Below are 27,821 nucleotides of genomic sequence, written 5' to 3'. Positions count from 1 at the left end.
TTGTATTTAATGCTGTCGTGAGTGTGTAGGGAATGGAAATGGCCGGAATGCAGATGGGCACAGAATGTATTTATGTCTGTAAAAATCATGTTGAAAGAGTCTGTGTGTGTGTGTGTGTGTTGACCACAGTTATTGACTCCCCACTATGAGGGCCATCTGTCTGTGTCACTGCCTCTACCTCAACCCCACAGAGGAGAGGGGATATGTAGACTGAGGGAAAGAGGGAAATAAAAAGAGAGAGAGAAAGGGATAGGTAGAAACTAGACGGAAGAGTGGCTACAATGTGTAGTGTTGCTACTATGAGATATGTACAGTTAAGTGTGTGTGTGTGTTGCTGAGGAAACTTGGTGTGTATGATACCAGGGTGTTCAGTGCAAGTACAGTAGCTGAGAGCTTTTCTATTGGCTCACACACAAGTCAGGTGAACGTGTTATTGAGGTGCTGACTGCTGGCAAAGGCTACACTGCTGCTGGCAGCATGCAGGACTCAGTGGGGGTTTCTCTACACACACACACTTTAGACACACACACTTTGTGGCAGCCGGACAAGTTGAACTCTGACCTTTAAAGCCCGGGGTCATTCCTCGCGAGCCGAGGGGTCAGAGGGGTTTGAGGAATGGGGTACATGCTGTAGGTGAGAGGGTGAACATTAAATGCTGAGGGGTATTAGGTTTCTGGCACGTTGTGTCCTGGAAGGAAATGTTTAGATGGCAATTGTACTAGAACACAGTAGTGTTGCATAGCGTTGGTTGGGTAGGAAACAATATAGTAGTGTTAAGGGGATAATACCCTGCTGGAGAGGTACAGTGCCTTGCGAAAGTATTCGGCCCCCTTGAACTTTGCGACCTTTTGCCACATTTCAGGCTTCAAACATAAAGATATAAAACTGCATTTTTTTGTGAAGAATCAACAACAAGTGGGACACAATCATGAAGTGGAACGACATTTATTGGATATTTCAAACTTTTTTAACAAATCAAAAACTGAAAAAATTATTCAGCCCCTTTACTTTCAGTGCAGCAAACTCTCTCCAGAAGTTCAGTGAGGATCTCTGAATGATCCAATGTTGACCTAAATGACTAATGATGATAAATACAATCCACCTGTGTGTAATCAAGTCTCCGTATAAATGCACCTGCACTGTGATAGTCTCAGAGGTCCGTTAAAAGCGCAGAGAGCATCATGAAGAACAAGGAACACACCAGGCAGGTCCGAGATACTGTTGTGAAGAAGTTTAAAGCCGGATTTGGATACAAAAAGATTTCCCAAGCTTTAAACATCCCAAGAAGCACTGTGCAAGCAATAATATTGAAATGGAAGGAGTATCAGACCACTGCAAATCTACCAAGACCTGGCCGTCCATCTAAACTTTCAGCTCATACAAGGAGAAGACTGATCAGAGATGCAGCCAAGAGGCCCATGATCACTCTGGATGAACTGCAGAGATCTACAGCTGAGGTGGGAGACTCTGTCCATAGGACAACAATCAGTCGTATATTGCACAAATCTGGCCTTTATGGAAGAGTGGCAAGAAGAAAGCCATTTCTTAAAGATATCCATAAAAAGTGTCGTTTAAAGTTTGCCACAAGCCACCTGGGAGACACACCAAACATGTGGAAGAAGGTGCTCTGGTCAGATGAAACCAAAATGGAACTTTTTGGCAACAATGCAAAACGTTATGTTTGGCGTAAAAGCAACACAGCTGAACACACCATCCCCACTGTCAAACATGGTGGTGGCAGCATCATGGTTTGGGCCTGCTTTTCTTCAGCAGGGACAGGGAAGATGGTTAAAATTGATGGGAAGATGGATGGAGCCAAATACAGGACCATTCTGGAAGAAAACCTGATGGAGTCTGCAAAAGACCTGAGACTGGGACAGAGATTTGTCTTCCAACAAGACAATGATCCAAAACATAAAGCAAAATCTACAATGGAATGGTTCAAAAATAAACATATCCAGGTGTTAGAATGGCCAAGTCAAAGTCCAGACCTGAATCCAATCGAGAATCTGTGGAAAGAACTGAAAACTGCTGTTCACAAATGCTCTCCATCCAACCTCACTGAGCTCGAGCTGTTTTGCAAGGAGGAATGGGAAAAAATGTCAGTCTCTCGATGTGCAAAACTGATAGAGACATACCCCAAGCGACTTACAGCTGTAATCGCAGCAAAAGGTGGTGCTACAAAATATTAACTTAAGGGGGCTGAATAATTTTGCACGCCCAATTTTTCAGTTTTTGATTTGTTAAAAAAGTTTGAAATATCCAATAAATGTCGTTCCACTTCATGATTGTGTCCCACTTGTTGTTGATTCTTCACAAAAAAATGCAGTTTTATATCTTTATGTTTGAAGCCTGAAATGTGGTAAAAGGTCGCAAAGTTCAAGGGGGCCGAATACTTTCGCAAGGCACTGTAATGTTACCTCCATGTCATCAGCTACTCTGACGGATAGACACCTTGACGTCGCCTCCAGAACGGGCCCTGCATGGCATGCCCCGACTAGCCAACTGGAAATCAGGAAGAGGGGAAAGAGGAGATGTTTCCAAGTGGACTAGGGTCACAGTCAATAATCTAATTACCAACTACCATACCAGAGGGAAATGTCACCAGTGTAGGCCACATTCTCAATGACACAGCATTAGATGTTTGGTTACTGAGAAAGGGGGAAACAAGTGCTTGGGGTGTCATGGTGATTGGATGACGAGTGACCGCAGCAGGTAGCTCCAGGGCTCTCAGTGAAGAATCAGCCGTGTGGAATTGTGGGGTAGTGGTGGAGCTGCATGAACGCATCACACCTCGGGTCTGAAGCCTGCATGGCCTTCTGGGTAGACAGATCTGGGAGAAGAAGGATGGCATCTAGACAGAACTTTCTGAGAGAGTGAGAGGCAGAGGCAGGGATAGCCGCTAGCCAGTGCCTGTAGCCTGAGGATGCAGTTATTTCTGTACTGTAGCCTGAGGATGCAGTTATTTCTGTACTGTAGCCTGAGGATGCAGTTATTTCTGTACTGTAGCCTGAGGATGCAGTTATTTCTGTACTGTAGCCTGAGGATGCAGTTATTTCTGTACTGTAGCCCTCCAACATATGATCCACTGGACTCTCTCACACTCACAAATCAAATCACATTTATTTATAAAGCCCTTCTTACATCAGCTGATATCTCAAAGTGCTGTACAGAAACCCAGCCTAAAACCCCAAACAGCAAGCAATGCAGGTGTAGAAGCACGGTGGCTAGGAAAAACTCCCTAGAAAGGCCAGAACCTAGGAAGAAACCTAGAGAGGAACCAGGCTATGAGGGTCGGCCAGTCCTCTTCTGGCTGTGCCGGGTGGAGATTATAACAACATGGCCAAGATGTTCAAATGTTCATAGATGACCAGCATGGTCAAATAATAATAATCACAGTGGTTGTCGAGGGTGCAACAGGTCAGCACCTCAGGAGTAAATGTCAGTTGGCTTTTCATATCCGATCATTCAGAGTATCTGTACCGCTCCTGCTGTCTCTAGAGAGTTGAAAACAGCAGGTCTGGGACAGGTAGCACGTCCGGTGAACAGGTCAGGGTTCCATAGCCGCAGGCAGAACAGTTGAAACTGAAGCAGCAGCATGGCCAGGTGGACTGGGGACAGCAAGGAGTCATCGGGCCAGGTAGTCCTGAGGCATGGTCCTAGGGCTCAGGTCCTCCTCCTCCGAGAGAGAATTAGAGAGAGCATATTTAAATTCACACAGGACACTGGATAAGACAGGAGAAATACTCCAGATATAACAGACTGAACCTAGCCCCCCGACACAAACTACTGCAGCATAAATACTGGAGGCTGAGACAGGAGGGGTCAGGAGACACTGTGGCCCCATCCGACGATACCCCCAGACAGGGCCAAACAGGCAGGATATAACCCCACCCACTTTGCCAAAGCACAGCCCCCACACCACTAGAGGGATATCTTCAACCACTAACTTACCATCCTGAGACAAGGCCGAGTATAGCCCACAAAGATCTCCGCCACGGCACAACCCAAGGGGGGTGCCAACCCAGACAGGAAGACCACGTCAGTGACTCAACCCACTCAAGTTAACCACCCCTCCTAGGGATGGCATGGAAGAGCACCAGTAAGCCAGTGACTCAGCCCCTGTAATAGGGTTAGAGGCATAGAATCCCAGTGGAAAGAGGGGAACCGGCCAGGCAGAGACAGCAAGGGCGGTTCGTTGCTCCACACACACACAGTCTTGTACAACTAACCTTATGGGGACCAACATTATTCAGTCCCATTCAAAATCCTCACTCACTCACTCAGGGGGCTATAAACCAAAATGGGCACTATGGGTCCAGGTAGTAAAGTCAGTTGAATTGACACTACTGGGTGGTGGATGTAGGAGTGTTGTGGAAAGGAAGTGGTCAATGTATAAACATATTGTAAAAAGAACGAAAGAGTGAGAGACAGAGAGAAACGGACATATCGAGACGGGGGAGAGAGACAGACAGAGACAGACAGATGGAGAGAGAGACCGATAGAGAGAGACAGACAGATAGAGACAGATGGAGAGAGAGACCGATAGAGAGAGACAGACAGATAGAGACAGATGGAGAGAGAGACCGATAGAGACAGATGGAGAGAGAGACAGATAGAGAGAGACAGACAGATAGATAGAGACAGATGGAGAGAGAGACCGATAGAGAGAGACAGACAGAGACAGACAGATGGAGAGAGAGACCGATAGAGAGAGACAGACAGATAGAGACAGATGGAGAGAGAGACCGATAGAGAGAGACAGACAGAGACAGACAGATGGAGAGAGAGACCGATAGAGAGAGACAGACAGATAGAAACAGCTAGAGGATCAAAGCGCCCTGCCACACGGTGACTGTTCAGGCTTAGCCAGGGGCATTATGGGTAAGACAGGGTACAGATAAATACACACACACACACACCACAGCTGGTGAGAGCCGAGAAGATGGATTTCTGCTGTGTGTGTGTGTGTGTGTGTGTGTGAGGTGGGCAGAGCCAGAGTCAGTGTGATTGATACTGGGCTAGATTTAGATAATTACTGTCACTGGTCTCTCTGCAGATCAAACAGGCACATCATCTCTCATAAAGGAGGGAGAGACAGACAGAGAGATTGTATATAGACATAATATGACATTTGAAATGTCTTTATTCTTTTGTGAGTGTAATGTTTTCTGGATGTTTTTCACTTGCTTTGGCAATGTAAATGTATGTTTCCCATGCCAATAAAGCCTCTTGATTTGAGATTGAGAGAGGTGTGGCAGCCATCTTGTCTGTGAAGTGTTTTTTAACTAGGCAAGTCAGTTAAGAACAAATTCTTATTTTCAATGACGGCCTAGGAACAGTGGGTTACTTGCCTGTTCAGGGGCAGAACGACAGATTTGTACCTTGTCAGCTCGGGGTTTTGAACTTGTAACCTTCCGGTTACTAGCCCAACGCTCTAACCACTAGGCTATCCTGCTGCCCCAGGCATGCATGTTCTCACGTCAATCAATCAGCTCCATTCAACCTCTCTAAACCTGCAACAAGGGTATGAGGGACACACCTGGACGGTCTGTTGTGACTTTCAGTGGCCAGTTTGTAGTGTGCCGGTGTGCTGTAACCAGGCAGTGTGTGTGTGTGTGTTGTGACTGTTGTGTGTGTCTGTGTGTAGTGTGTGTGATCTCTGAGTGTGTGTAGTCCTCACTAGGTGTGTGTGTAGTGTGTGTGATCTCTGAGTGTGTGTAGTCCTCACTAGGTGTGTGTGTGTGTGTGTGTGTGTGTGTGTGTGTGTGTGTGTGTGTGTGTGTGTGTGTGTGTGTGTGTGTGTCGGTATAGTATTGTAAAGGTGTGTTTGTCCTGTCTTTTCCAGATGCACCATCCCATTCAGATGAAGCCTGCAGACAGTGAGAAATCAAACGGTGAGTGATCACACACACTGGGCTGAGTATTACGTGTGTGTGTGTGTGTGTGTGTGTGTGTGTGTCTGTGTCTGTGTCTGTGTCTGTGGCTCAGTGATCCTGTTTCAGAGAGAGAAAGATGTATGAATTATTAAAGTGTTCTGGGAGGGGGTCAGGGAGAGTTTAACTGTTTTGGCCCCACAGTGAACCAGCCTTTCTCCCTGCGTCTCTCTCTCACACTCACACACACAAACACAAACACAAGACACACATACACACAGACGATTGGCTCTATTACACATGCGGTTATAACCCCATTTATCCAGCCATAACGCTTTTCTGCATCTGAGAGAAGCCAGACGGGCCACGTCCCAATACTAATGAATAGCCTCTTTTCCTCATCCACTGGACCACTGAAAGTATAGAAGGATCGAGGGTGATAATATTGGGACAGACGGAACCGTACTGGCTGAGCTCCACCCAGAGAGACAGAGGAGTGTCATAAAGCCACTGACAGCACACAGGCATCACTTAAAGCTTAATAAAGACGCTCGTAGCCACATCTTCTAGACCCGACCCACTAAGGAAATACAATGCACTCGAAACCTATAGCTCCATCCATATAAGTAATGATGAGACCTTAATAATGCTTTCCCGCTCCAGACGTCTTCTGTGAGGTTATGAAATAGGACTTGGTAAGATATATCCGTCTCGGTAACGATGATGAGAGCTGAGTAAAGCTCCAGCCGGCTGTGGCTGCAGTCATCATCCACCGTAATGGGAGATAGTAAAGTACGGCCATATGAAATGTATTCGTCTTTCTAATGATAGTACGTTCCATAGACCTTTATTGGAGTTGCTGTAACCATGACGAATTGTCGTTAAGCGGTTTGTTGCTTTAGTCAACCAAGAGGCGTGTGTGTGCGCGTGCGTGTGTTTGCCTTCGCCGCACTGCTGTATCGATAGCCCGTCTTCACTTTCCGCTTTCTTTCTTCAAATCTGATCTGGAATCAGTAAAACGCTGTTTCTCTGCTTCCCGATAGGTCACTAACTCGGACTCGGGTCGGCTAACAGATGTTTAGTCACCGTTAAGGATGTCTCTGCGGTTTCTCCATATCCTCTTCTCTGTTAATTCATTACAGTGCTGATAGTGAGCGAACGTACACAGCCGAGTTGGAAGCCTTTGAAACAACACTTATCTTCCCTGCGTGTCCCAGTGTTGTTTTTTTAAGCGCACAAACAATTCAAACAGCAAAATAAACAAGTGCTCTATTGATTTCCCAGAGTGCAACAGACCGCTTATCTCTTTCGCCTCCCGGTAAGCGCTGACAGTTTCCTCATTAAAAATGAATAGGATCAGCATTACTCTGAATGGTGAGCAACACGTACACACACTTTCTCTCTCTTGTCTCTTTCCCACGGTCAGACACACACAGAGACAAGAAACAGTAAGAGTCTCTGTCTCGCACACACACACACACGCGCACACACACACACACACACACACAGACACACACTGTTACACAGGCCGAGGTATTGCAAGATAAATGGAGCGATTGGGTCAGAGAGAAAGGGATTAAACAGGAGGAGGGGGGGGCAGGCAGACAAAAAGAAACCCGGAGAGATGGGAGAGGAGGAGATAGAGAGAGAGAAATGAATAGAGGGAGAGAGAGAGTCACACAGAGACTGGTAATGAGACATTGATCACAGTCTGCAGATGAAATGGGGAGACTTTCTCGGTCTCTCTCTTTCCTCTCCTTTTGTCTGTTTCTCCCCCATTTGAACGTCTGCCTCTCTTCCCCTGCAGCGGTGGAGGACAGGAAGCTGTTCATCGGCATGGTGTCGAAGAAGTGCAATGAGAACGACATCCGAGTCATGTTCTCTGCGTTCGGACAGATCGAGGAGTGCCGGATCCTGCGAGGGCCCGACGGACTCAGCAGAGGTGTGTGTTTCTTGAGCTCCATCCATATACACACTCACCCCAACCCCCTGACCCCATCCTCCCTTACCCTCCATCCCTTTCACCCCTTCCACTTCTTTAAATCCACCCTCTATTCAGTTCTGAGCCCCTTATCCCTCCCCTGACAGTTCTGAGCCCCTTATCCCTCCCCTGACAGTTCTGAGCCCCTTATCCCTCCCCTGACAGTTCTGAGCCCCTTATCCCTCCCCTGACAGTTCTGAGCCCCTTATCCCTCCCCTGACAGTTCTGAGCCCCTTATGCCTCCCCTGACAGTTCTGAGCCCCTTATCCCTCCCCTGACAGTTCTGAGCCCCTTATCCCTCCCCTTACAGTTCTGAGCCCCTTATCCCTCCCCTGACAGTTCTGAGCCCCTTATCCCTCCCCTTACAGTTCTGAGCCCCTTATCCCTCCCCTGACAGTTCTGAGCCCCTTATCCCTCCCCTGACAGTTCTGAGCCCCTTATCCCTCCCCTGACAGTTCTGAGCCCCTTATCCCTCCCCTTACAGTTCACCTCTAAGCAGAAGGAGAAAACATGTTCTCCCTCGCTATTGGCCAACCATAGAGCTACTCTGCAATCAGCAGTGCAGTGTCCCCCTTAGTCAATCTCCTCCCCTGCCTCCCTTCCCCCTTCAATCCCCCTGCCTCCCTTTCCCCCTCACCCCCTTCAATCCCCCTGCTACCCTTTCCCCCTCACCACCTTCAGTCCCCCTGCCTCCCTTTCCCCCTCACCCCCTTCAATCACCCTGCCTCACATCCCCCCTCACCCCCTCCAATCCCCCTTTCTCACCTCCCACTCCCACCCCCTCCAATCCCCCTGCCTCTTCTGCCCCCCAACCCCCTCCAATCCTCCTGCCTCCTCTCCCCCCTCACCCCCTCCAATCCCCCTGCCTCCCTTTCCCCCTCACCCCCTCCAATCCTCCTGCCTCCTCTCCCCCCTCACCCCCTCCAATCCTCCTGCCTCCTCTCCCCCCTCACCCCCTCCAATCCCCCTGCCTCCCTTTCCCCCTCACCCCCTCCAATCCTCCTGCCTCCTCTCCCCCCTCACACCCTCCAATCCTCCTGCCTCCTCTCCCCCCTCACCCCCTCCAATCCTCCTGCCTCTTCTCCCCCTCACCCCCTCCAATCTTCCTGCCTTCTCTCCCCCCTCACCCCCTCCAATCCTTCTGCCTCCTCTCCCCCTCACCCCCTCCAATCCTCCTGCCTCCTCTCCCTCACCCCCTCCAATCCTCCTGCCTCCTCTCCCCCCTCACCCCCTCCAATCCCCCTGCCTCCTCTCCCCCCTCACCCCCTCCAATCCCCCTGCCTCCACTCCCCCCTCACCCCCTCCAATCCTACTGCCTCCTGTCCCCCCTCACCCCCTCCAATCCTCCTGCATCCTGTCTCCCCCTCCAATCCTCCTGCCTCCTCTCCCCCCTCACCCCCTCCAATCCCCCTGCCTCCTCACCCCCTCACCCCCTCCAATCCCCTGCCTCCTCTCCCCCTCCCTCTGTGGTCTCTATGTGCTGAGGAGATGGGCCGGGGTCTGCCAAACCAAACTGTCTGTCCTGCCCGGCATCACACGAGGCTGTCACTGTCATTGTCACACAGGTTTATGTGGATGTGTCAGTTGTTGTGTGTTTTTCTGTGGATGTTACTGTTGTTCTTACTGTTACTGTTGACCGTCTCTCATAATCTGAAGGTCTCTTCTTCTTCTCTCCTCAAGGTGCCTCTAGCCACTAGCCGTCTCTAATACTCTACTGTCACACACACTCAGTCCTCCACTGTCCCTTCATCCTCCTCTCTCTCAGTCCTCCTGTCCCTTCATCCTCCTCTCTCAGTCCTCCACTGTCCCTTCATCCTCCTCTCTCTGTCCTCCACTGTCCCTTCATCCTCCTCTCTCAGTCCTCCACTGTCCCTTCATCCTCCTCTCTCTCAGTCCTCCTGTCCCTTCATCCTCCTCTCTCAGTCCTCCACTGTCCCTTCATCCTCCTCTCTCTCTGTCCTCCACTGTCCCTTCATCCTACTCTCTCTCTGTCCTCCACTGTCCCTTCATCCTCCTCTCTCTCTGTCCTCCTGTCCCTTCATCCTCCTCTCTCTGTCCTCCACTGTCCCTTCATCCTCCTCTCTCTCTGTCCTCCTGTCCCTTCATCCTCCTCTCTCTCTGTCCTCCACTGTCCCTTCATCCTCCTCTCTCTCTCTGTCCTCCTGTGCCTTCATCCTCCCCTCTCTCAGTCCTCCTCTCCTTTCATCCTCCTCTCTCAGTTCTCCTGTACCTTCATCCACCTCTCTCTCTGTCCTCCACTGTCAATCAATCAATCAATCAAATTTATTTTATATAGCCCTTCGTACATCAGCTGATATCTCAAAGTGCTGTACAGAAACCCAGCCTAAAACCCCAAACAGCAAGCAATGCAGGTGAAGAAGCACGGTGGCTAGGAAAAACTCCCTAGAAAGGCCAAAACCTAGGAAGAAACCTAGAGAGGAACCAGGCTATGTGGGGTGGCCAGTCCTCTTCTGGCTGTGCCGGGTGGAGATTATAACAAAACATGGTCAAGATGTTCAAATGTTCATAAATGACCAGCATGGTCGAATAATAATAAGGCAGAATAGTTGAAACTGGAGCAGCAGCACAGTCAGGTGGACTGGGGACAGCAAGGAGTCATCATGTCAGGTATTCCTGGGGCATGGTCCTAGGGCTCAGGTCCTCCGAGAGAGAGAAAGAAAGAGAGAATTAGAGAGAGCATATGTGGGATGGCCAGTCCTCTTCTGGCTGTGCCGGGTGGAGATTATAACAGAACATGGCCAAGATGTTCAAATGTTCATAAATGATCAGCATGGTCGAATAATAATAAGGCAGAACAGTTGAAACTGGAGCAGCAGCACAGCCAGGTGGACTGGGGACAGCAAGGAGTCATCATGTCAGGTAGTCCTGGGGCATGGTCCTAGGGCTCAGGTCCTCCGAGAGAGAGAAAGAGAGAAGGAGAGAATTAGAGAACGCACACTTAGATTCACACAGGACACCGAATAGGACAGGGGAAGTACTCCAGATATAACAAACTGACCCTAGCCCCCCGACACATAAACTACTGCAGCATAAATACTGGAGGCTGAGACAGGAGGGGTCAGGAGTCCCTTCATCCTCATCTCTCTCAGTCCTCCTGTCTCTTCATCCTCCTCTCTCTCAGTCCTCCTCTCCTTTCATCCTCCTCTCTGTCCTCCTGTGCCTTCATCCTCCTCTCTCTGTCCTCCACTGTCCCTTCATCCTCCTCTCTCTGTCCTCCACTGTCCCTTCATCCTCCTCTCTCAGTCCTCCTGTCCCTTCATCCCCCTTCACTATCCCATCATCCTCTTCATCTCTCTCTCTCTCTCTCTCTCTCTCTCTCTCTCTCTCTCTCTCTCTGTTCTGCACTATCCCAGAATTCTATTACACATGATCATCCTATTTTACATCTCTTCCTCACTCCCCCAATCACATGTCTGTTGTCCTCATGAATATTAGAACCTCAGTCTGTCCCCCTTTACTGCACATAACCTCCACAAACCCCAGGCTTCCTAACAGGCCTGTCAGAGCAGTCTTAGTCCAGCCTGGTCCAGAGCAGTAAATACATGAATCAGAGTGAGGCTGCAGATAAATAGGCCTTCAAGTGGGTCTGCCTGTCCCACCTGGCTCTGCGCGAACACGGAGCTGCTATTAAACCACAGTATCAATCAGAAGCCTGTTCTGTTCCGCCACCCACTATTAATAAAATATGGATCACACCACTGGTGGATCCACGGCTGGGCCTGGGGAGCTACCCTACATTCATGAAAGGACTGTTCTCTTTCTCCTCTCCTATCGGAGCCCGCTGCATGACGACAGGATGCGGCCCGCTAGATATTTATAGCGTCGGCTAGGCGGCTAATTCCCATCTTCTTCGCTGGATGGTGAAAAACATACTGGAATGGAAAAGAGAAGCTTTTATCAGGTCATTTTCAGCACGGACCTTAATACAGCTATGGTTCAGGTCAACAGGGCTCAGAAAGGGCTCAGAAAGGGCTCAGAAAGGGCTCAGGAACTAACAAACGCATTTTGGTGGAGGAAAGCGATAGATTGCCTGTCTTCTAAATGCCTCATTGGTTCTGTGGTATAACGGCCAGTAAACAGTATTTCAATGGCGAGTTCACAGGAACTGCCTGGCCTTTTAATGAGAGTTGGTGAAAGACTGAGAGTAGATTAAAAAGACCCAGTCTAGCAGGTCACCTTAACCGGTGGACTCTCTCTGTAGCATAACAACTGGGTCATGGACTCTAAGAGGTTTTTCAAGCTATTTTTAAGATGTTGGCCCGTCTAGAATTACCCCACATTAGTTTCTGAAACTTGCTCAAAGATGACCGACCGTGGCCTTTCTCAACTGATGCCAGATCAGCAAGACCCTGGACAGTCTTCTCACACTTTAATCCCAAGGCAACTTCATCTGCCACATCTTGCTACAGCACAGACCTGGTTAGGTTTTATGGGTGCTGTTAGGCAGGCCCATAATGAATAGTCTAGACTATCCCTAACCCTCAACCCTGTTCTGTCACAGAGGACGAGACAATCATAAAGGTAGAGGAGGAATCACAGACACTCATCTGTTCTCTCCTTCATTCCCTTTCTCACTCGTCTTCCTCCCCTCCATCACACACACACACACACACACACACACCCTCACCCATTCACTCACTCGTACTCTCTCTCTTTCTGTCTCTCTTTCCATCCGTCCACCCCCACCCCATGCACACAGTTCTGACTAGATGACCTGTCTGCTAGCTAGCTAACTGTATCCTGTGCAGTCAGCTAGCTACAAAGTGTGTGTGGAGTGGGTCTGGGGATGGCTGTGCTACTACTGCTAGCATGGCTCAGTGTGTGTTAGCGTGTTAGCGTGTTAGCTTGGGGGGTGGGGGTGTTGAAGCTCTCCTCCAGTATATTGACACTGCCTCTCTCTGATCACTCCCCAACCAACAGGCCTCAGCCAGCGGGAAGCCAACGTTAAGGGTAATACCATTTAATTTAATACTAGACTCTTACCCAACAATTACGATCCCACAAATCAAACTCCAAACCGCCAAATAGTTAAGAGTTCCCAAAGAATGTGCACCATTCTGCCCGCCACACGCACTCTCCCTCCCTCCCCCAAGATTTGCTCAATTTGTGTGATTTTCTGTGATGTCTTTTCAGAACGCATTCTTCATAGAACCCTAGAGACGGTTTGTCACAGTCGTCCCACCCCCCGCCTCCCTCCCCTCTCTCTCTTGTTTGTTCATGTCCCAGAATAGGACCGCAAGGGGAGGGGGGAGAGAGAGAGAGAAAGAGAGAGGGCACCCAATCAGACACACAATGCAGGCCTAATGAGTTCAAATCGTTTTAATGCAAATTGGACAGATTTACATTCTCTAGAAGAGTGGGAGGAAGAGTGACTGGGGAAGATGAAGAGTGGGAGGATACTAGTACAACCAGTTATTTCTGTGTAGGAGCGAGAGAGAGATGGGCAGAGAGAGAAAGAAAGAGGCTGGGGAAGATGAAGAGGGAGGGAGGGAGCTTCAACCACCCCACCTCATCTCAATGCTCAAGTCATCAACAGCCATCCCCATGACAACCTGCCAATCAAAACTCTGATTGATTCTGATTGGAGCTGGCCTATTTTGGATGGGGTTGGGTGTGGTCGTCATGGCGCTAGCTGTGCTCTTTGGCTGTTGTTCCTTAGCAACCTGAAAACACTGTTGTCTGCTTGTTTAGTTCTCTGTACAATCTCTGTTTTGGGTTTATAACAACGACCTGTCCAACCCTTTTGTCTTGTTTTGTTTTTCTTGTCTCCTCCTCTTCCTCCTCCCGTTCCTTCTCCTCTCCCTCTATCCCATTGTCCCCTCCCTCCTCCCGGCCTCCCTCCCTCCCACCATCTCTCCATCCCTCCCCTCCCTCCCTCCCTCCGTCCCTACAGGATGTGCGTTTGTCACCTTTTCTACCAGGGCTATGGCACAGAATGCAATCAAAGCCATGCACCAGTCTCAGACTATGGAGGTACTGTACCCTCGCCCTTTCTCTTCAATTTCCTCTCTTCATCTCTCTTCAGCTCTCTCTCTCCATCTTTCTCTCTCTGCTCGTCTCTCGTCATCTCTCTCTTTCTATAGCTCTCTATCACTCTCTCAATCTCTCTCTCCGTCTCTCTCTATATTGCTCTCTATCACTCGCTCAATCTCTCTCTCCATCTCTCTTTCGCTCTCTCTCTCCATCTCTCTTTCGCTCTCTCTCTATCTCTCTCCATCTCTCTCTCTCCATCTCTGTGTGATAGAATCTGTCTGATGCTGTCACATGCTCGTCATCCTTTGGCCAAATATGTCAAAGTAGGACAAAGAAGAAAAGTCACTTTCAAAACTCTCTCAGTCACAGCAGTCATTCTTCCCAGAAAAAGAAATAACATAAAGGATTTTGGGAAAAAAGTGTCAAAACAGACAAGGTAACATAAGCAAGGACCCCAGATCACACTGATCAGCCTGACTGGCTCTGTTAAGGATGTCACACTCCTCAGGAAGAGAAGAGATGAGACAGGCAGCATTATAGACGCCCACATTTAGACAGGACCCCCATCAGTGACCCTATGACCTCTCCATTGGGAGTGTGTCTGTGTGGGTTGTGGTGTCCTTGTCAGTTTGTAGGGTTTTTGACAGTAGGAGATGACAGGGATGTGATTGCAGGAGAATTACAGGGCCAAGGTCAGATGTGTCTGTGTGTGTGTGTGTGTGTGTGTGTGTGTGTGTGTGTGTGTGTGTGTGTGTGTGTGACTTTGTGTTGCAGTTTGTGTGTTTACCCCCCATGTTGCTCTTAATCAGTGTTCCCTATTTATACCATCATAACCTTCTGTACCATGGCCCAGTTAACTTTCCCAATATCCTCTGCTTTTTCACACAGACATAAAGCCCTAAACAGGAGGCAGAGATTGCAGTGGACAATGACAATGGGGAAAAAGCTTCATTTCCATGTGTAAAACATGCTGCTGACTAGCTCAGGACCCAAATTGCTGCACCGTTTTTTGTAATGTCCCCAGTTTGCAATTTAAAAGTAATTACTTTGGGTCCGAATGAGGATTGGTAAATAGAGTTTGGTTATTGTCTTGGCTCTATCGTCCCCCACTGTTTTAGATTGTGAGCCTGTGTGTCTGTGTGTGTGTGTGTGTGTCTGTGTGTGTGTGTGTCTGTGTGTGTGTCTGTGTGTGTGTCTGTGTGTGTGTGTGTGTGTGTGTGTGTGTGTGTGTGTGTGTGTGTGTGTGTGTGTGTGTGTCTGTGTGTGTGTCTGTGTCTGTGTCTGTGTGTGTGTGTGTGTGTGTGTGTGTGTGTGTGTGTGTGTGTGTGTGTGTGTGTGTGTGTGTGTGTGTGTGTGTGTCTGTGTGTGTGCAGTTGTATGTGTCTTTGTGTGACTTTGCCTTTCACTAATGGCCTTGTCACTGTCGTATCCATTCTCATTATACTCTGGCATTCAGGACACACACACACACACACACACACACACACACACACACATACACGTACTTTATAAATGTCAGGGCATTATGAAAGTGGATATGAACAGGACAGGTCATTTACGAGAGAGCACATTCATTTACAAACCCATGTACGCACACACACACGTTCACGCATGCGCACACACACACACACCCGGGAGAGAGAGAGAGAGAGAGAGACACAGAGAGAGAGAGACAGAGAGAGACAGAGGCGGATGTTGACTGTTCCCGGTAGAGAGAAGTAGGGCAGACTAATGTGGTTGTATTTGTGTTACTCACGGTGCTCTGTAAAGCCTGATGGTTTGTGGCTGTGTGTATAATATTCATCCTGCCTATACAGGCTGTAGTAGAATATACAAGGTGCAATTAAAACATTTGTTTGTGCAGGAAATTTGCTTTAAAACTGCCACATCTTCTCTCCATCCCATGTAAAATGGCTAGAATTGCAGGAAATGAGCTGTACAATGACTAAGAAAGGGCTCTCTGCCCCATGGCAAAATGTGTAGAATCGCATGACATTTGTTATAAAACTGCAACATTTTCTCTACTCCCCATGCTGAAAATATACTTTAAAATGTAAATGTTTCTCACAACCAAATCTCGCTCAGGGCCCCCAAAAAGCTAGGGCCGGCCCTGGCTAATAGTAGGACTTCTAGAGACCGAGGCTACGCACAACACAGCAAGTGGAGTGTGAGTGAGGAAACACAGCTGTGTATGCTTGGAGACTGGACAAACAAGACAAGTTAATGGGATGGAGGGATGGAGAGATTGACACAGTGAGGGAGGTATAAGCAGAGAAACAGCCGTCTCTGTGTCTGCTATTTACCACCAGCCCATTAAAACTAACAAGCTCATAGTCCTATGACAGGTTGGTTGTTCAGTAACAAAACTGACGCATGCGCAACTATGGGGCAAAACAGACGGTTGGCTTAGACTGTTGACAATATGTAAACTATAGTTAATCTCCAATGTTTATTGAAAAAAATTATAATATTGCACAATGAGCAATTGTCTCTCAAATACACTACATTACCAAAAGTATGTGGACACCTGAACGTATCATTCTGATTTCATGGGCATTAATATGGAGTTGTTCCCACCTTTGCTGCTATAACAGCCTCCAACCCTCTGGGAAAGCTTTTCACTAGATGTTGGAACGGCAGGGACTTGCTTCCATTCAGCCACAAGAGCATTAGTCAGGTCGGGCACTGATGTTGGGCGATTAGGCCTGGCTCGCAGTCGGCGTTCCAATTCATCCCAAAGGTCTTCGATGAGGTTGAGGTCAGAGCTCTGTGCAGGCCAGTCACGTTATTCCACACCAATCTCGACAAACCATTTCTGTATGGACCTCACTTTGTGCACGGGGGCATTGTCATGCTGAAACAGGAAAGGGCCTCCCCCAAACTGTTGCCACAAAGTTGGAAGCACACCATCGTCTAGAATGGCATTGTATGCTTTAGCTTTAAGATTTCCCTTCTGTTACGGTGCGTGAATGAGGACCCAAAAGCGAATTAACTTAGACAGAGCTTCTTTAATTACCAAACATAGGTAGGCTCAGACGGACCGGCAGATTCCGACAGGACAAGACAAGGTTACAGCAAACATGACGACAGTCTGGTTCAGGCATGAAACACAACAAACAAGAATCCGACAAGGACAGGAACAAAAACAGAGAGAGATATAGGGGACTAATCAGAGGGAAAAAAGGGAACAGGTGGGAAAAGGGGTGACGAGGTGGTTAGGAGGAGACAAGGCACAGCTGGGGGAAAGAGGGGGAGAAAAGGTAACCTAACAACGACCAGCAGAGGGAGACAGGGTGAAGGGAAAGGACAGAGACAAGACACAACATGACAGTACATGACAGTACCCCCCCACTCACCGAGCGCCTCCTGGCGCACTCGAGGAGGAAACCTGGCGGCAACGGAGGAAATCCTCGATCAGCGCACGGTCCAGCACGTCCCGAGAGGGAACCCAACTCCTCTCCTCAGGACCGTACCCCTCCCAATCTACGAGGTACTGGTGACCACGGCCCCGAGGACGCATGTCCAAAATTCTACGGACCCTGTAGATGGGTGCGCCCTCGACAAGGATGGGGGGGGGGGGGGGGGGGGAGACGAGCGGGGGCGCGAAGGACGGGCTTGATGCAGGAGACATGGAAGACCGGGTGGACGCGGCGAAGGTATCGCGGAAGAAGAAGTCGAACTGCGACAGGATTAATGACCCGAGAAATACGGAACGGACCAATGAACCGCGGGGTCAACTTGCGAGAAGCCGTCTTAAGGGGAAGGTTCTGAGTGGAGAGCCAAACTCTCTGACCGCGACAATATCTAGGACTCTTAGTTCTACGCTTATTAGCAGCCCTCACAGTCTGCGTCCTATAACGGCAAAGTGCAGACCTGACCCTCTTCCAGGTGCGCTCGCAACGTTGGACAAAAGCCTGAGCGGAGGGGACGCTGGACTCGGCGAACTGAGATGAGAACAGCGGAGGCTGGTACCCGAGGCTACTCTGAAAAGGAGATAGCCCGGTCGCAGACGAAGGAAGCGAGTTGTGGGCGTATTCTGCCCAGGGGAGCTGTTCTGACCAAGACGCAGGGTTACGAAAAGAAAGACTGCGTAAGATGCGACCAATAGTCTGATTGGCCCGTTCTGCTTGACCGTTAGACTGGGGGTGAAAGCCGGAAGAGAGACTGACGGAAGCCCCAATCAAACGGCAAAACTCCCTCCAAAATTGAGACGTGAATTGCGGACCTCTGTCCGAAACGACGTCTGACGGAAGGCCATGAATTCTGAAAACATTCTCGATGATGATTTGTGCCGTCTCTTTAGCAGAAGGAAGCTTAGCAAGGGGAATGAAATGAGCCGCCTTAGAGAACCTATCGACAACCGTAAGAATAACAGTCTTCCCCGCTGACGAAGGCAGTCCGGTGACAAAATCTAAGGCGATGTGAGACCACGGTCGAGAGGGAATAGGAAGCGGCCTGAGACGGCCGGCAGGAGGAGAGTTACCGGACTTAGTCTGCGCGCAGACCGAACAAGCAGCCACGAAACGACGCGTGTCATGCTCCCGGGTGGGCCACCAAAAACGCTGGCGAATGGAAGCAAGCGTACCCCGAACGCCAGGGTGGCCGGCTAACTTGGCAGAGTGAGCCCACTGAAGAACGGCCAGACGAGTAGGAACGGGAACGAAAAGAAGGTTCCTAGGACAAGCGCGCGGCGACGGAGTGTGAGTGAGCGCTTGTTTTACCTGCCTCTCAATTCCCCAGACAGTCAACCCGACAACACGCCCCTCAGGGAGAATCCCCTCGGGGTCAGTGGAGGCTACTGAAGAACTGAAGAGACGAGACAAAGCATCAGGCTTGGTGTTCTTAGAGCCCGGACGATAAGAAATCACGAACTCGAAACGAGCGAAAAACAGCGCCCAACGCGCCTGACGCGCATTAAGTCGTTTGGCAGAACGGATGTACTCAAGGTTCCTATGGTCAGTCCAAACGACAAAAGGAACGGTCGCCCCCTCCAACCACTGTCGCCATTCGCCTAGGGCTAACCGGATGGCGAGCAGTTCGCGGTTACCCACATCATAGTTACGTTCCGACGGCGACAGGCGATGAGAAAAATACGTGCATGGGTGGACCTTGTCGTCAGAGAGGGAGCGCTGAGAAAGAATGGCTCCCACGCCCACCTCTGACGCGTCAACCTCGACAACGAACTGTCTAGAGACGTCAGGTGTAACAAGGATAGGAGCGGATGTAAAACGATTCTTGAGGAGATCAAAAGCTCCCTGGGCGGAAACGGACCACTCAAAGCACGTCTTGACAGAAGTAAGGGCTGTGAGAGGAGCTGCCACCTGACCGAAATTACGGATGAAACGACGATAGAAGTTCGCGAAGCCGAGAAAGCGCTGCAGCTCGACGCGTGACTTAGGGACGGGCCAATCAATGACAGCTTGGACCTTAGCGGGATCCATCTTAATGCCTTCAGCGGAAATAACAGAACCGAGAAATGTGACGGAGGAGGCATGAAAAGTGCACTTCTCAGCCTTCACAAAAAGACAATTCTCTAAAAGGCGCTGGAGGACACGTCGAACGTGCTGAACATGAATCTGGAGTGACGGTGAAAAAATCAGGATATCGTCAAGGTAAACGAAAACAAAGATGTTCAGCATGTCCCTCAGGACATCATTGACTAATGCCTGAAAGACAGCTGGAGCGTTAGCGAGGCCGAAAGGAAGAACCCCGTATTCAAAGTGCCCTAACGGAGTGTTAAACGCCGTCTTCCACTCGTCCCCCTCCCTGATGCGCACGAGATGGTAAGCGTTACGAAGGTCCAACTTAGTGAAAAACCTGGCTCCCTGCAGGATCTCGAAGGCTGAAGACATAAGAGGAAGCGGATAACGATTCTTCACTGTTATGTCATTCAGCCCTCGATAATCTATGCAGGGGCGCAGAGACCCGTCCTTCTTCTTGACAAAAAAAAAACCCCGCTCCGGCGGGAGAGGAGGAGGGGACTATGGTACCGGCGTCAAGAGCTACAGACAAATAATCTTCGAGAGCCTTACGTTCGGGAGCCGACAGAGAGTATAGTCTACCCCGGGGGGGGGTGGTTCCCGGAAGGAGATCAATACTACAATCATACGACCGGTGTGGAGGAAGAGAGGTGGCCCTGGACCGACTGAACACCGTGCGCAGATCGTGATATTCCTCCGGCACCCCTGTCAAATCACCAGGCTCCTCCTGTGAAGAAGAGACAGAGGAAACAGGAGGGATAGCAGACATTAAACATTTCACATGACAAGAGACGTTCCAGGAGAGGATAGAATTACTAGACCAATTAATGGAAGGATTATGACAAACTAGCCAGGGATGGCCCAAAACAACAGGTGTAAAAGGTGAACGAAAAATTAAAAAAGAAATGGTTTCACTATGATTACCAGAAACAGTGAGGGTTAAAGGTAGCGTCTCACGCTGAATCCTGGGGAGAGGACTACCATCCAGGGCGAACAAGGCCGTGGGCTCCTTTAACTGTCTGAGAGGAATGTCATGTTCCCGAGCCCAGGTCTCGTCCATAAAACAGCCCTCCGCCCCAGAGTCTATTAAGGCACTGCAGGAAGCTGACGAACCGGTCCAGCGTAGATGGACCGACAAGGTAGTGCAGGATCTTGAAGGAGAGACAGGAGTAGTAGCGCTCACCAGTAGCCCTCCGCTTACTGACGAGCTCTGGCCTTTTACTGGACATGAAGTGACAAAATGACCAGCGGAACCGCAATAGAGACAGAGGCGGTTGGTGATTCTCTGTTCCCTCTCCTTAGTCGAGATGCGGATACCTCCCAGCTGCATGGGCTCAGCACCCGAGCCGGCAGAGGAAGATGGTAGTGATGCGGAGAGGGGGGCGACGGAGAGCGCGAGCTCCTTTCCACGAGCTCGGTGACGAAGATCAACCCGTCGCTCAATGCGAATAGCGAGTTCAATCAAGGAATCCACGCTGGAAGGAACCTCCCGGGAGAGAATCTCATCCTTTACCTCTGCGCGGAGACCCTCCAGAAGACGAGCGAGCAAGGCCGGCTCGTTCCAGCCACTGGAGACAGCAAGAGTGCGAAACTCAATAGAGTAGTCTGTTATGGATCGATTGCCTTGACATAGGGAAGACAGGGCCCTGGAAGCCTCCTCCCCAAAAACAGATCGATCAAAAACCCGTATCATCTCCTCCTTAAAGTCCTGATACTGGTTAGTACACTCAGCCCTTGCCTCCCAGATTGCCGTGCCCCACTCACGAGCCCGTCCAATAAGGAGAGATATGACGTAGGCGACACGAGCAGTGCTCCTGGAGTAAGTGTTGGGCTGGAGAGAAAACACAATATCACACTGGGTGAGGAACGAGCGGCATTCAGTGGGCTCCCCAGAGTAACACGGCGGGTTATTGATTCTGGGCTCCGGAGATTCGAAAGCCCTGGAAGTGGCCGGTGGATCGAGGCGGAGATGGTGAACCTGTTCTGTGAGGTTGGAGACTTGGGTGGCCAGGGTCTCAACGGCATGTCGAGCAGCAGACACTTCCTGCTCGTGTCTGCCTAGCATCGCTCCCTGGATCCCGACGGCTGAGTGGAGAGGATCCGAAGTCGCTGGGTCCATTCTTGGTCGGATTCTTCTGTTACGGTGCGTGAATGAGGACCCAAAAGCGAATTAACTTAGACAGAGCTTCTTTAATTACCAAACATAGGTAGGCTCAGACGGACCGGCAGATTCCGACAGGACAAGACAAGGTTACAGCAAACATGACGACAGTCTGGTTCAGGCATGAAACACAACAAACAAGAATCCGACAAGGACAGGAACAAAAACAGAGAGAGATATAGGGGACTAATCAGAGGGAAAAAAGGGAACAGGTGGGAAAAGGGGTGACGAGGTGGTTAGGAGGAGACAAGGCACAGCTGGGGGAAAGAGGGGGAGAAAAGGTAACCTAACAACGACCAGCAGAGGGAGACAGGGTGAAGGGAAAGGACAGAGACAAGACACAACATGACAGTACATGACACCTTCACTGGAACTAACCATGAAAGACATCCCCAGACCATTATTCCTCTACCAAACTCGGCAGTTGGCACCATGCATTTGGGCAGGTAGCGTTCTCCTGGTATCTGCCAAACCCAGATTCGTCTGTCGAACTGCCAGATGGTGAAGCGTGATTCATCACTCCAGAGAACGTGTTTCCACTGCTCCAGAGTCCAATGGCGGTGAGCTTTACACCCCTCCAGCCAATGGTTGGCAGTGCGCGTGGTGATCTTAGGCTTGTGTGCATCTGTTCTGCCAAGGAAACCCATTTCATGAAGTTCCAGGCGAACAGTTATTGTGCTGATGTTGCTTCCAGAGACAGTTTGGAACTCTGTAGTGAGTGTTGTAACTCAGGACAGACTATTTTTACGCCTTACGTGCTTCAGCACGCTGCGGTCTCATTCTGTGTGACCTTGTGTGGCCTACCACTACGCTGAAATTTGACGAACTGACTTGTTGGAAAGGTGGCATCCTAATCACTGAGCTCTTCAGTAAGGCCATTCTACTGCCAATGTTTGACTATGTAGATTGAATGGCTGTGCACTCGATTTTATACACCTGTCAGCCACGGGTTTGACTGAAATAGCCGAATCCACTAATTTGTGTCCATATACTTTCCCAAATGGTAGCTTCTTGTCATTGTTGCTAGCTAACTGGCCATCCAGAACCACAAAAACACATGGCCTTCTGAAACCCCATTGTCACTTAACCCGTTTATATGTATAAGTCTGACTGACCATATGAGGCTACATTTCATCATCTTATTTAACTAGGCAAGTCAGTTAAGAACAAATTCTTATTTTACAATGACGGCCTACTCCGGCCAAACCCTCCCCTAACCCAGGCGACGGTGGGACAATTGTGCACCACCTATGGGACTTCCGATCACGGCCAGTTGTGATACAGCCCGGGATTGAACCAGGGTCTGTAGTGACACCTCTAGCACTGAGATACAGTGGCATAGACCGCTGCGCCACTCAGGAATACTTATAGAGTATTCTATCTATCATCTATCTATTGCATTTACATATTTTTCCATTCATTTTATTACTTCTTTACATTTATCTTTTAAATTTTAGCCATGTAGCAGATGCTCTTATCCTACTAATGTTAAGCCCTGTTTTATTGGGAGGGAGGGAGGGAGGGAGGGAGGGAGGGAGGGAGGGAGGGAGAGAAAATAAATAGCTTATTTTCTTGTATATATTTCCCGTTTGAGTCCATAAGAAGTACAATCTGTGGCTTGTGTATGTCCTCAGTGGGTGTGGGGGGATTGTCAGGAGGGATATCAGGGTGGCTGACGGGGGGGGGGGGGGGGCTCAGAGGGGGTGGGATCCACTGGGCTTGGGGTTCTTAATTTGTCTGTCCTGCTGTGATGTCGAGGCTATGGTAAGGGTCTGAGGTGGGCTGTTCTGCTAGCTTCTCTGCGGGGGTGGCCACAGCACTCAAGAGAGTGATTCAAGAGAGTGATGAAAAAGCTTCTTCTACTTTCCCCAACGCACAAGTGGTTATCTCCACCCTGCTACCACGAGAAGACCCCCCCCCCCCCCCCCCCCCGCTACCATGCAGCGGGGTAAACGCAAGTATTTTCCCGTGACTCTGCCTCAAAACCAAATGTTTACCTGGCCCACCACTCCACCCTGGACTTGAACAGCCTTTATGACCAGGTCCACCTATACAAGGCATCAGTACCCACCTTCGCCCCTCAACCGCAGCCCCAACACCCCACACAGGAGCAACAGCTCAATAGACACCCCGCCCAGACCAGCAAGACACTCTCCCAGGCCTGTGGGACCCCCCTCCCCTCCCGGACCTACACATAGAGGACCCACGCCAAGAAGACCCACAGCCCCACCAGCCACATCCACCACACCCCAACCAATCAACACTTCACCAAGTCAACCATGCCCATACCCCATTTAGGCCCCTTCAGATCAGACCTATGCCTCTCCTGCCCACCCCATGCCCCCCACTCCCGCAAAGAGGGCTTCAACATGAAAGTCACACATACGCCCAGGCTGTGATCAGGCAAACAGGCCCAACTCCCACTCTTACACTAGCCCAAGCCAATGGTATGTACCAGATGCTCAGCAGGCTCTCTCACACTTACTGGTCTGAGGCAAAACCACACAACTAACAACATTGGACACTTTATGAAACACAAAGCCTTCATTATCTCATCCTGGAATATCCAAGGCCTGAGGTCATCTGCCATCAATCAGAAATACAGACATTGTCATCCTACAAGAAACATGGTATAGAGGAGACGGACCCACTGGTTGCCCTCTAGGTTACAGAGGGCTGGTAGTCCCATCCACCAAACTACCAGGTGTGAACAGGGAAGGAACTCAGGGGGTATGCTCATGTGGTATAGAGCAGATCTTACTCACTCCATTAAATTAATAAAATCTGGAACATTTTACATTTGGCTAGAAATTCAAAAGGAAATCTTAACAGAGAAAAATTTCCTCCTGTGTGCTACCTATATCCCCCCACTAGAATCCCCATACTTTAATGAAGACAGCTTCTCCATCCTGGAGGGGGAAATCAGTCATTTCCAGGCCCAGGGACATGTACTAGTCTGTGGCGACCTAAATGCCAGAACTGGACAAGAACCTGACACCCTCAGCACAGGGGGACAAACAACTATCTGGAGGTGACAGCATTCCCTCCCCTATATGCCCCCCTTGTCACAACTACGACAACATGACCAATAAAAATGGGTCACAACTCCTGCAGCTCTGTCGCACGTTGGGTATGTACATAGTCAATGGGAGGCTCCTACGGTAGGTACACCTATAGTTCATCTCTTGGCAGTTGTACTGTAGACTACTTTATCACTGACCTAAACCCAGAGTCTCTCAGAGCGTTCACAGTCAGCCCATTGACTCCCCTGTCAGATCACAGCAATATCACAGTCTACTTGAAAAGAGCAATACTCAATCATGAGGCAGCAACGCCAAAGGAACTGCACAATATTAATAAATTATATAGGTAGGAGGAAAGTAGTGTGGTAACCTACCAAAAAACAATTAGGCAACAACAAAATTCAGTCCCTTTTAGACAACTTCCTGGACAAAACGTTTCACTGTAATACTGGTGTAAACTTGGCAGTAGAAAACCTAAACAGTATATTTAATCTCTCAGCTTCCCTATCAAATCTAAAAAAATTCAAACAGAAAACAGAAGAAAATTAACAACAATGAAAAAAGGTTTGATGAAGAATGCAAAACCCTAAGAAAGAAATTGAGAAACTGAGAAACCAAAAACATAGAGACCCAGAAGACCTGAGTCTACGCCTTCACGATGGTGAATCACTAAAACAATACAGAAATACACTATGGAAAAAGAAGGAACAGCACGTCAGAAACCAGCTCAATGTAATTGAAGATTCCATAGACTCTAACCACTTCTGGGGAAATTGGAAAACACTCAACAAACAACAACACAAAGAGTTATCTATCCAAAACGGAGATGTGTGAGTAAACCACTTCTCAAATATTTTGGGCTCTATAACAGAACAAACAGCAAAAACATATACATGATCAAATACAAATCTTAAAATCAACTATTAAAGACTACCAGAACCCATTGAACCCACTCTAATTACATTGAATGAACAAAAGGACAAAATACAAACCCTCCAACCCAAAAAGGCCTGTGGTGTTGATGGAATCCTCAATGAAATTATAAAATATACAGGACACAAATTCCAATTGGCTATACTTAAACTCTTTAACATCATCCTTAGCTCTGGTATCTTCCCCAATATTTGGAACCAAGGACTGATCACCCCAATCCAAAGTGGAGACAAATTTGACCTCAATAACTACCATGGGACATGCGTCAACAGCAACCTTAGGAAAATTCTCTGCATTATCATTAACAGCAGACTTGTACATTTACTCAGTGAAAACAATGTACTGAGCAAATGTCAAATTGGCTTTTTACCAAATTACCATACAACAGACCATGTATTCACCCATGTACACAAACAACAAGTGTGCGGTTAAAATTAGGCAAAAAAACACCCCACAGGGTGAGACAGGGATGCAACTTAAGCCCCACACTCTTCAGCATATATACAGTTGAAGTCGGACATTTACATACACTTAGGTTGGAGTCATTAAAACTCGTTTTTCAATCACTCCACTTGTTAACAAACTATATTTTTTGCAAGTCGGTGAGGACATTTTCTTTGTGCATGACACAAGGAATTTTTCCAACAATTGTTTATGGAGAGATTATTTCACTTATGATGCACTGTACCACAATTCCAGTGGGTCAGAAGTTTACATACACTAAGTTGACTCTGCCTTTAAACAGATTGGAAAATTCCAGAAAATTATGTCAAAGCTTTAGAAGCTTCTGATAGGCTAATTGACATAATTTGGGTCAATTGGAGGTGTTCCTGTGGATGTATTTCAAGGCCTACCTTCAAACTTGCTTGATATCATGGGAAAATTAAAAAGATCTCAGAATTTTTTTTGTAGACCTCCACAAGTCTGGTTCATCCTTGGGAGCAATTTCCAAATGCCTGAAGGTACCACGTTCATCTGTACAAATAATAGTACACAAGTATAAACACCATGGGACCATGCAGCCGTCATACCACTCAGGAAGGAGACGCATTCTGTCTCCTAGAGATTAACGTACATTGGTGCGAAAAGTGCAAATCAATCCCAGAACAACAGCAAAGGACCTTGTGAAGATGCTGGAGGAAACAGGTACAAAAGTATCTATATCCACAGTAAAACGAGTCCTATATTGACATAACCTGAAAGGCCACTCAACAAGGAAGAAGCCACTGCTCCAAAACCGCCATAAAAAAAGCCAGACTACGGTTTGCAACTCTACATGGGGACAAAGATCGTACTTTTTGGAGAAATGTCTTCTGTCTTCATCGTTATGTTTGGAGGAAAAATGGGGTGGCATGCAAGCCAAAGAACATCATCCCAAACGTGAAGCACAGGGGTGGCAGCATCATGTTGTGGGGGTGCTTTGCTGCAGGAGGGACAGGTGCATGTCACAAAATAGATGGCATCATGATGTGGATATATTGAAGCAGCATCTCAAGACATCAGTCAGGAAGTTAAAGCTTGGTCGCAAATGGGTCTTCCAAATGGACAATGACCCCAAGCATACTTCCAAAGTTGTGGCAAAATGGCTTCAGGACTACAAAGTCAAGGTATTGGAGTGGCCATCACAAAGCCCTGACCTCAACCCTATAGAACATTTGTGGGCAGAACTGAAAAAGCGTGTGCGAGCAAGGAGGCCTACAAACCTGACTCGGTTACACCAGCTCTGTCAGGAGGAATGGGCCAAAATTCACCCAACTTATTGTGGGAAGCTTGTGGAAGGCTACGTGAAAAGTTTGACCCAAGTTAAACAATTTAAAGGCAATGCTACCAAATACTAATTGAGTGTATGTGAACTTCTGACCCACTGGGAATGTGGTGAATTAAATAAAAGCTGAAATAAATAATTTTGTCTACTATTATTCTGACATTTCACATTCTTAAAATAAAGTGGTGATCCTAACTGATTTAAGACCGGGAATTTTTACTAGGATTAAATGTCAGGAATTGTGAAAAACTGAGTTTAAATGTATTTGGCTAAAGTGTATGTAAACTTCCGACTTCTACTGTATCATAGAATTGGCGAGGGCACTAGAACAGTCTGCAGCACCCGGTCTCACCCTACTAGAAACTGAAGTCAAATGTCTACTATTTTCTGATGATCTGGTGCTTCTGTCCCCAACCAAAGAGGGCCTACAGCAGCACCTAGATCTTCTGCACAGATTATGTCAGACCTGGGCCCTGACAGTAAATCTCAGTAAGACAAAAATAATGGTGTTCCAAAAAAGGTCCAGTTACCAGAACCACAAATACAAAGTCCATCTAGACACCGTTGCCCTAGAGCACACAAAAAACTATACATACCTTGGCCTAGAC

The 27,821-nt window shown here is 48.5% G+C and overlaps 1 protein-coding gene across 31 annotated transcripts in view; it reads left to right on the top strand.

Annotated features, from left to right (window-relative positions):
* Window positions 1-27,821, top strand: part of LOC110501039 (CUGBP Elav-like family member 2) — a 227,764-nt gene that overhangs the window by 162,170 nt on the left and 37,773 nt on the right. For 22 of the 31 annotated variants that reach the window (XM_036957414.1, XM_036957410.1, XM_036957408.1 and 19 more), the window contains 4 exons: window positions 5,849-5,897; window positions 7,684-7,818; window positions 12,799-12,828; window positions 13,772-13,851. In XM_036957414.1, coding sequence (XP_036813309.1) covers window positions 5,849-5,897; window positions 7,684-7,818; window positions 12,799-12,828; window positions 13,772-13,851 — 294 coding nt within the window. The remainder of the gene's footprint in view (window positions 1-5,848; window positions 5,898-7,683; window positions 7,819-12,798; window positions 12,829-13,771; window positions 13,852-27,821) is intronic. The other 9 variants (XM_036957413.1, XM_036957435.1, XM_036957418.1 and 6 more) reach the window with 1 other exon arrangement.

The sequence above is a fragment of the Oncorhynchus mykiss genome, chromosome 21 (genome assembly GCF_013265735.2).
Source record: "Oncorhynchus mykiss isolate Arlee chromosome 21, USDA_OmykA_1.1, whole genome shotgun sequence".
NCBI classification, from domain to species: Eukaryota; Metazoa; Chordata; class Actinopteri; order Salmoniformes; family Salmonidae; genus Oncorhynchus; species Oncorhynchus mykiss.
This window is presented reverse-complemented; position numbering and strand designations above follow the sequence as displayed.